General features: G+C 36.1%; 1 protein-coding gene across 3 annotated transcripts; it reads right to left on the reverse strand.

Annotated features, from left to right (window-relative positions):
* Positions 1-4,544: 4,544 nt before the first annotated feature.
* Positions 4,545-5,557, reverse strand: LOC147525410 (uncharacterized). Of its 3 annotated transcripts, XM_086565047.1 has the most exons (5): positions 5,511-5,557; positions 5,148-5,415; positions 5,022-5,062; positions 4,812-4,923; positions 4,545-4,710 (listed from the first exon to the last, which is right to left on the reverse strand). In XM_086565047.1, exons 2-5 carry the CDS (start codon positions 5,295-5,297, stop codon positions 4,561-4,563), a joined length of 453 nt encoding a protein of 150 aa, XP_086421173.1. In that variant the 5' UTR covers positions 5,298-5,415; positions 5,511-5,557; the 3' UTR covers positions 4,545-4,560. The 3 variants fall into 3 exon arrangements, 1 of the variants encoding a protein (XP_086421173.1); XR_015198072.1 differs by lacking the exon at positions 4,545-4,710 and having other exon boundaries at positions 4,855-4,923; positions 5,005-5,062; XR_015198075.1 differs by lacking the exon at positions 4,545-4,710 and having other exon boundaries at positions 4,855-4,923; positions 5,005-5,062; positions 5,148-5,397; positions 5,511-5,546.
* Positions 5,558-10,160: the final 4,603 nt, after the last annotated feature.

The raw sequence follows: 10,160 nt of genomic DNA on the forward strand, positions 1-10,160 counted from the left end.
GTGGTGTAAGGCCTTGTTGCATATGGTCAATGCAATCGCACTCAGCGAAACGAGAATAGTTAGAACTCCATTTTTGGTCACTTATTCTAATTTCTCATTTTTGCTTGAGGACAAGCAAAATCTTTGTTTTGGGGGTGGTTTGATAAGAGCCCAAAACTGTAGTTTTAACCCTTAATAATCATCTTGTTAGACCAATTATGTGAATAATAAGTAAGATTTAATACTTGATCGACGTGTTTTTATGCATTTCGGGCTTCAAAGTCCATTATGTGCAGAAATGTGCCATTTTAGCGAGATAAAGGAGCAAAAAGTCAAAAAAACTTCGAATGTCATATCTTTGGACTCGGACCTCAATTGGGCCTACCTTATGTCAAAACGACCGCCTCGGAAAAAGAGCTTTGCAATGGTCCAAGACTTGGCCCAATCAGAGGAGCAGAAGTGGACGAAAAGTCTGTGGAAGCCAACTGCAGCTGAAGAGGCCTTTTGAATTTGAAAGAATTGGGTTTTGGGCCCGATTCTGCGCCCAAACCATGGCTCCAAGCCCATGCACGATTTTTGGATCTGGATGTATAAAACAAAAGCTTAGCTCTTTATTAATGGTAGCCAGTAGGTAGATTAATTGGTAGAGAATTAGACCTAGATTAGTTAGTATCCATTAATGAGTTTTAGAACTTAGTTTAATTAGTTTCAATTCATTGTATTAGATAAAACCTTTAAATCTTGTTCTTCATTTTGACTAGATCAATAAAGTAGTATTTCCATCCATTTCGATTTTTGTCAATTCCAATTCTAGATCTAATTTCAATTCATGTCCTTATTTTAATTTAGTCATTAAATTAGATTTCATTATTGTTTAATTAAGTAAATTTCAATCACTACAAGAAAGCAGACTTTTAGCCACGGCCCAAATCCGTGGGCAAAGAGCTTTAGCCACGGCTATTAACTGATGCAAGTCCGTGGGGTTTTGACCTGTCGGTAAAAGTTTAGCTACAGCCCAAGACAGTAGGTAGATGCGACGGTCCATGCGACAGCTCAAGCCGTAGCAACTTCCCACTGAGAATGACCGTGGGGAAAGCCGTAGCAATTGCCATAGTTTGTGACCGTGGCGTAAGCTGTAGCAAGTTCCACTTAGGATGGCCATTGGATAAGCCGTTGAATTCAGATTTTGTGAGGGAGGAAAGCCGTGGCAAAAGTAAGTTTGCTACGCACATTTTTGTATTTTAGCTACAGATAGTGGCCGTGGCTAAAATGTTTCAGATTTAAAAAAAAATAAAAAATATATATAATTATTGTTTTATCCTTAACATTCAAACAAAGAGAGACTTCACATTATTCGAATCCACTCCACAAAATAAAACAAGTTCTTGTTCGCACATTAATCATTTGTTCATCGACTTAACTTCCTTAGTACTCATTTTCCCACGGAACATCGCGGATCTGATCAAGTACCTCCCATGTCGTGGATCGTGGTAAAATCATGTTCTTCGCATCCCACATTTGTTTCATTGGCTGAGCTATAAAATTCGCGACAACACGCCCATCGTCTATGTTCATCCTTGGTCCGTAAGTATTGAAGATCCTCGCGAATGTGGACTTCGTCAAACAATCCACCCACATAGACCATCGAGAATTTGCATCCCGGTTGTTTATGACCAAAGCACTAACTTTAAAAATAATAAGGTTAAACAATTTTATCGATGCCATGCATGCCTTTGGATAATCGAACATCAAGGTCTCAAAGAACACGCTTTCCTTCGTCATAGCAACTTCGGACTCCTTTAATACAATAACAAAACACCTCATTAGTGAGCATGTACTTCATATAAAATAGCATTATGAATGTTCAATAGGTATAATTTAGTATAGGTACTACAACAACCATCTTTTTGTCTTATTAGTCGAAAGCATAAACATAATCTATGTCCAAACTTGTCCATAACATAAAATCACCGAGATTGGAATTGAGCAAATCAATTGGTGAATCACGAGGTAATTGTGATCCTCTACCATGATAAGAAGAAAATAACTCACAGGCAATTGCATCTTTGAAACACTAACACGGCTAAAAAACAAGACAGTGGAAATGAGACACGAAAGTACCAATTGGGTTAACATTCCCCAATAATCCTCATCCGGGGATGCACAAATTTGGATCACCATACACCTCTCGAAGTTGATGTCAACAAAATCCTGTCGAGAAAGTCCCAAAAGATCAATTAAAAATGCAGATATATCACGATATATAAGTTATGGTAAGGATGAAATTGCTTAAGTTAGAATGGGTAAGACAACAAATTCTGAATTCGGCCGAGTTGATTAAAAGGTGTGTAATTTCCTGAATTCGGCCTAATAATTCATCCATGGGTCCAAAAGAATGCAGGGTGGCATAGGTTTCAATGGACAATTAGAAAGTAAGTATTAGTATAACAAATATGTCAAATTTCAAAGTTCCCTTTTTGATGGGGATGATGTTAAGTTAGAATCTGTACATTTCCTAAGTTATGAATATTTTTTTGTTTTCCATCACTAAATTATGTTCATAAGTAATCACTAAATTCTGGGCCAATTTAAATAATACTCACTAAGTCCGCCAAGAATCCAAGGTTCAGACTTGGGCGTTGTGCCGTTGTCTTCATCACCCACAAACAAAAGGATTAATGTTTAAGTATTCATTATAAAATACATTACTAAACTGATTACATACGCTCATAATTAAACTTGCTTCTTGATACAAAAAACTTAATTTTGTTGAACAAAATATAAAAAGGCCATACATTTATCCACTTATTCGAAGGTGGGTATCATGTATGGCCAAGAACAATTAGAAAACTTAGATTGAAAATTAAAGAAATACTTGTATAAAGCTTTTTTTCCATTGACTTGATTAAAATTCATGTACATGACTCATTGACTCCTATGTCAAGACTTCTTCAAATTAATTAAACAAACCATATCAACTTAGACAAATCTGATAAGATGAAAATTATATAGATGAACGAGGGACTAAAGTAGCACTTTTACACGTGCACGAGCAATTAAGACCTTATATAAAGCAATACTTGGACTGTGTGTCTTTGATGGAAGATTATTGTTGGTTCCGCTAACATTGTTTTGGTACCAAAAATTAATCACTGATTGCATTACATAAGAAAGAGAGAACGGTGTGATATCAGAATCATAAAAACGCAAATAAGCTTAGCTAGGAAGAGCACCACCAGGCCGTTGTCATGTCCCAAGCATTCGGCATTAGACTGAAATGTATCTACTGATTTCTAATTTATAAAATGTCTGTTGATTACCAAAAATGTCCCAAGCATTCGCAAAGAGGGAAAATGAATACTTATTGCAAATGTTCTTAGGAAGTAAAACTTATCTGATTCATGATAGCATATATGAAATGAGGCAAATGTTTAGTAAATTTTTCTTCGTTTTTATAATATGAAAAAAAAAGGTTCATATATATACTAGAATAAAGCCACTAGAGAAATGAGAGTGATATATAACTATACAAGAGAACTATGTCCCTCTTAACATACTAATTGAGAGGGTTTCAGCTTGATAAGAAAGCAATGGATAACAGGGGTCGATAAAGGGTCCTCTATTCATTTTATTTCAAATTAATAGGTAAGAGCAAGGAGTCTTTGGATAGCAAACACAAAGTTAACTTAATAACTCTAAAAAGGCATTGTATACAAACATCCCCACACCACTAAATCTCAAATAAGAATATAGCAACAAGTCCTTTTTCTTCATTAATGGGTCCCTTAAGCCATTCAATAAAATTTACAAATTAAAACAATAGAGAAAAAAGGATATCAGAAATGAACATTTTGATACATGTCTCTTGTTAGTGGTAAGCTTAGAAACATTGTAACATAATGTCTCTTTTAGACTTTAACAGGAAGCAAAGGACCCTCTCAGGCCTCAATGGCTCAATCACCCAACAATCCAACTCTATAGTGGAGCTTATAATGATGACTCTAGCAAAATGAGAGTAAGCAAAAGCCACAAGACAGCTTATTTAATTAGCAGAAAATTTTAATTAAACAATTTATCCTATCTAGGCAAAGTTTTCCATGACAATAAATAAAATTCTCTATATCATGCTTTACAAACAAACATATACACTAACAATTACCACAATACACCTATACTCAGGGCCAATTCATTACAGTTTGCATTTGCTTACAAAGAACAAATAATATAGATAAAATAATACCATGTCTAATTAGCTCAAATCTTGGGTGACCAATCCATTTACTCAAGTTATCCTTAGAGCCGATTGAAGTAATTATCAAAGCAACAATAACACATTGCAACAAGAAGCATACAAAGAGAAATTTTAGAGATCAAATACACACTACTCAATTACATCTCTGATTACACAAATTTTATTACAGATGGTTATTATGAAGAAATAAAATGTAAAAAGAGAGAGAACTTGAGTACCTCATTCTTTTCATTTTCCATTAGTCTGTCCACCAGGTGAGAGCCAATGAACCCGGCTCCCCCAGTTACCAAAATTTAGTGGGAGCTCATGTTGATCTTAGTAAATGGCAACTAAAGCACTAAGACAAAAAGGTAATAACTTAAACAAGTTAACAAAGTGAACCTACAGATTGGGTCAAGAATAATCCCTATTGCTGCAACAATTTCTTTTACAAATTCGAGCTCTTTAATGGTGTTCATGGCATAGCCCGGACCCTTTGCCTGTGGGAGAAAAGGAAAGTTAGATATAAGTCATGAAACAAAAACCTTTCTTGGTCTTCACACATTTAGCAAAATAGAACACGCAAGTCAATGATACTTACATCTTGAATGCCAACAATATCGTGTGAGCTAACACTGCGTTGATCCATAAAATAGACCTTGAACATATTTATAGAAGTAATCGGGGTCATCACAAACAGAGAACCCATGAACCTGTATGATGACCAATATCTCAATATCAAAGTTTTTCTCAATTACAAACTTGGGCGATGAGAACTATATAATAGCACATACTTTCGCCTTCAACTTACTTAACCATGATCCCAGGGAAAGACCAGCAATGGTTCCTCCGCTAGAAATAACATAAGAAAGACACACATGGTTTAGATTATCACCACAAACATATACAAGAATTGATTGTGGAGAAACAACCTTACATGTGCTAATACGGTCTGCAGCAAGTGCGGTAGCTTGAAGAAACTCCATTTGGACATAAAGTTGTGCAAGCGATCTTGACCTCCCCAAACTCCCATCCTCATTGCAAACAGATTCAGAATCAATGTCAGTGGATTTATCCAAAGACCCATTTTCAGATGCTTCTTCAAGTGCCTCTCTTAGCTTGTTGATTTGCAATTTACGGAGATCGATGACGACTTTCTCTGACCTTCCTCTGTCAAACCACCAGTCCTTTGAGTTGCCAAGAATCTGTAACAACAACAAAAAAAACACCCTTTACTCAATTTCCATCAAAAGCAAAAAAAGGAGAGACTTTTAATAAAATAAACACTTGTAAGCATTACCTTTGATGTTTAATGAGAGAGATCGTGAGAGAAGCCAGAGACGAACCTGTTAGAGAGGTGGTAGTGGACTAACCCGATAGGGAAGAAGATGAGAGAGATGGTGGACAGAGGCGGTGGAAGCAGGTGAGATTAGTTTCTAACTATTTCTAAATATTTTGAGTTTTGTGGGTTGGAAATTTTGAGTGCGGCGCACAAAATTTTGGGAAATTTTGGAACTATGCGGCAAAGATATAACCGTTGGAGAGAATAGATAGTATTAAGATCTGATCCAACGGTCCAAACCATGGGAACACCTACGTGTTCTGACCATGGAGAAAGGTTGCAAAATACTGTCAAGCAAAGCTACAGCAACTATTACAATACCAACAGAGAGCAACCGTGGCTAATTATTCGACAGTTTTGGTATGTGGCAAACGTTTCGGGTCGTCCGTAGCAAAAGCCCCATTTTCTTGTAGTGAATGCTTTATATTATGTTTAGTCTTAATCTAAATGGAAATGATTGCGGAATGATTCAAGGCTAAAACCTCCATTAGAGGGGGGTTGTGAAGCCTTGATGAAAGCTTGATTCCGATTATCGTAGAGTCGTCGTATTTTCTATTCCACTCTAGAAATGATTAGTTCACCATGAGAATGGGTTTAATTGTTCACATGCTAGTTATGAATTGGTAGAAATGCCATGTATAATTAGGGATTAGGAATAACCAATTGTTCTGCGGCCGAAATTCAATTAATTACGACGATTCGCCGTTAGTGGATTAAGTTGAGTTAAGGTGGAATCAATCCCCTCTAACTCTTTATCATAGAATCAACGTAGCATTCCCATAATTATTTAGATAATCGACTAGTTGCATCTTGTGGGTAGTTGCATCGTAGTATAATTCCCTTTAATTAAAACTCTCATAGACTTAAAACCGACTAGTTAGATTAGAAAACATCCATGCTAGAGCACTAGGAGTGGAACGAACTTATCTACTCCACTATATCTCATAGGATTGAGAGTAGAATTCTTTGATAAAGTAGGTAGTAAAAAAAAGACTAAGTTTAGTTTACTTACGTTGTGAATTCATTGTTCATTGCGTAGGTAAACTATTCATTTTACGTTTATCATATATTCGCGGGTTTCTCCTAAGTACTTCAAAACCATTGAGGCATTGAGCCAGTTTTTGAGTGACCTTTGGTCCCATATATGCACATGTATGAGATATCGAGGTTATTGTCAGTATGTTACCATTTAAGTTTAACTTGGTTGCAATTTGAGGATACCAATATGAATGAAGCATCTGAGGAGATTGCAGTGAAAATAGTTGCACATGGATTCATCGGAAGGAGAGTTGATGAGATGGAATCTGGACTTGTGATGGCCCTCGGCTCGATTACATGATCCAACTTGCTTTGAGAAGGACAACGGTGATCAGGTAGACAGGTACGCAGTAAGGTCATTAGTTCTAGAAGGATATATATATTTTAGGACTTTTTTGATAATCTATATTTTAGGACTTTTTTGATAATCTATATTTTAGTACTTGAAAGTGTCTTAAGATGGATATACTTGATTGCTTTAAATTGTTTAAGTGGATTATTATTTATTTATTTTTCAATGTAGCACGTACAAGTCGCTTTTGGGGGGTGATCAAGCATACTGTTATCTCATCTTACCAAGAGGTGTACCCCCACATGTGAGATTATATTTTTTTGGTATATGCTAAGTGTTGTAAGGAAATTTGGACCACGAGTCCACGACCATCTATTGAATGGAAAGAGGAGGTGCCCTCCCAGGATTTCTTCCTTTAGGGGACTACAAGCTTGCACCAATATTTGAGAAGGATTCCTACTTAATAGTCTCCGCTGTTTTCACTCTTAGATGTCCTTAAAGTGCTTCGTAGAGCTTTCTATCTCTCCATTCTTTTCGCCAGGTGATAGCAATGATGCCTTCTGCATATTCTTTTGGTCCTCTGTTTAGGAAAAAATGGCTTTACTTTGTCTATGTTGCTATGGAGAAAGCAGGTCCTGCATTCATAAAATGGGGATAGTGGGCTGCTACAAGACAAGATCTCTTCCATACCGATCTATGCGTTCAGCTCTCAAAGCTTCAAACTATCAAAGCGCCAGAGCATAGTTTCGACTACACTAAAAAAACTGTTGAGAAGGCATTTGAGCGCCAACTTCTGGAAATTTTTGAAGATTTTGAAGAGGCACCTGTAGGATCTGAACATGTTACCCAAGTACATCGAGCTACTTTGAGATGTGATAATACAGACAAAGCAGAAAAGACCGTGGTGGTTCTTTGTAAAAGTTAGGGCATCCCGGTGTCGAATTTAATCAGTTATGAAGGATTTGTCGATTGTTCGATTTTATGCCAATGTTTTGAGTTCATTATTCCCTACTTCATTTAAGTCATCAAGATTTGATGAAACTTTACAACAGTTTGCAGTTGTCATGGGCTCGGAACTATATATATATTATACAAATGGACTTAAGTACATTAACCAAAATTAAAAGCCTGAAAATTAACATGCCTACACATAATGGGTTTAAGAATAGCAGGTTGCATGGCTAGTTATCATGGAAATTTGTACAACGTAGCAATGCAAGCACAATTAAGGTCTTGTTGAAAAGATCTTTCAACTACTCAATATTACAGTCCACTTGATATAGTCTATCAAATATAGATAACGCAATTTAGCCAAAGGCATCCTTAATATAAATTTGGAGGGAGCCGTGGGGTTATTAGAACTTCAAGAGGCATTGCTTTGGGTTTTGTTTATTTGGAATTCGGGGAGGTTAAAGTAATATAAGAATAGATGAGGGAGATTTAAACAAATCTGGGGAGGTGTTTCTGATTATTAGCACCTCCTCTTTTTTAGGAGTCACTAATATTGCTCGGGGTGCAAAATAGAGTGATATGGTGAGGAGAGAGAATGTGCGTGAGCTTTATATATATATATATATATATATATATACAATCAAGTGTTGTTGCCATAATAGGATTTCCTTCATGCTCTGAAACAACAATAATAGAAACAACATACCAAGATGGGTGGGGGCAGTAGGTAACACATTTTACTATATAGAAAAATGTGAGGGGTCAATGAATTGGAAATTCGTGTATGTCACAGGGGTAAAATTGTGATTTTACTGTTTCTTTTGTTTTTTATTTCTTGTCTTTATGAGGGGTAAAATTGTAATTTTGTTATTTTAAAATTTGGTTTTTGTCAAACACGTCGGCCTGGTGGGATCCTGTGTTGGAAAAATGTTTACATATAAGGGTAAAATAGTAATTTCACTTTGATTGTAAATTTATTTTAAAAAAAACATAGTAGTAAGGCTCACCCATAATGAAATTGGTCCACGTGTATAGGCAGGTGGCATAAGGCTATATATATATATATATATATATATACTAAGTATAACCCGTGCTTATGGCACAGTTGGTTATTAGGCGCTAATTATATCGAATGGAGTTGCTTAGTATGTTTTAAAGACGTGTAGACTTTGTGATCCCATGTGAAAGAGTGTCCTTTGACTTGCCATACTGGAATAAGAACTGACAACCAGAGTTGACTTACTAAAAGTTGTCAATGGAAAGAAGTTATTCCAACAAGAAAAAAAAAACAAATTGAACCTATGTTTATATAAATCTTGGTGACACTAAGAGATGAGAGCCCAATCTTGCCTACAACACAAAATTATCCAATTTAATTTTTAGATCGTCATTTTAAATAACAACAACAGTAGGTCAACAAAACAAAACGAAATCAAAAACTAAAAGTTCAAAGTAAAATCACCTTTGTAGTAGCCTGCTTTTAGTGTTGTCGCAGTGATCACTACATTTGGTTGTTTCATCATGTCTTCAGGAATTATTTTTGTCATACCTCCCCACAAAGTAATTGGCATCTTCGTCCCACTTAAAAACAGGAAAATCCTCATCAAAGGCTAACATAATGCAGGCATTGTAAACAAATGAAGCCGACGGAAGGGGGAATGAGAACATTACCTTTCATTCATGATAACGACTTCTCTTAAAAGTTTCCCAGCAACTTTCCTAACTTTGCCAATCTTTGTCAGTACACCAATTACGTCTGAGAGAAAAGTTATTTGGCATGCTTTAATGGGAATGTTGTCAAATTCGACGAACTTGAACATGTGCTTTGATATGTCATTGGCTTCTTCAGTTCCGATCTTGACCAACGTCCCCTCTTTGAAATGGATCTTGTAAGCATGCTCGACGGGGAGATAGTCCTTTGCAAACACAACGTCAAACTTCTCCAAGGTGTAGATGCTACCCTCCTGGATGAAGTCTTACTTGACAACGCTATCGAAATACTGGAAGTCATTTTCGAACAAAATGGCATGGATTTGATAACCTTGACCGCAAGATGAAAATTAATCAAGGAGTAAACACCCATACAATATGAAACCAACATAAATTACAAAACGGATATACTAATATATTGAACATCACAATGAATACTCTATTCGACAACGACCCAATTCCGCACAAATCATATATATGTCAAACACTTAAAAGAATATGAGGGACTAAACTAAGGGCAATAGCCTCCCATGTTGGTGCAATCGACGAGGACATAGAAAGGAATCAAATAAAATAAAATAAAATAAAAAGGAAAGAAAAATGGAGAAAAATGGAAT

This window comes from Coptis chinensis, chromosome 1, assembly GCF_015680905.1.
Source record: "Coptis chinensis isolate HL-2020 chromosome 1, ASM1568090v1, whole genome shotgun sequence".
NCBI lineage: Eukaryota > Viridiplantae > Streptophyta > Magnoliopsida > Ranunculales > Ranunculaceae > Coptis > Coptis chinensis.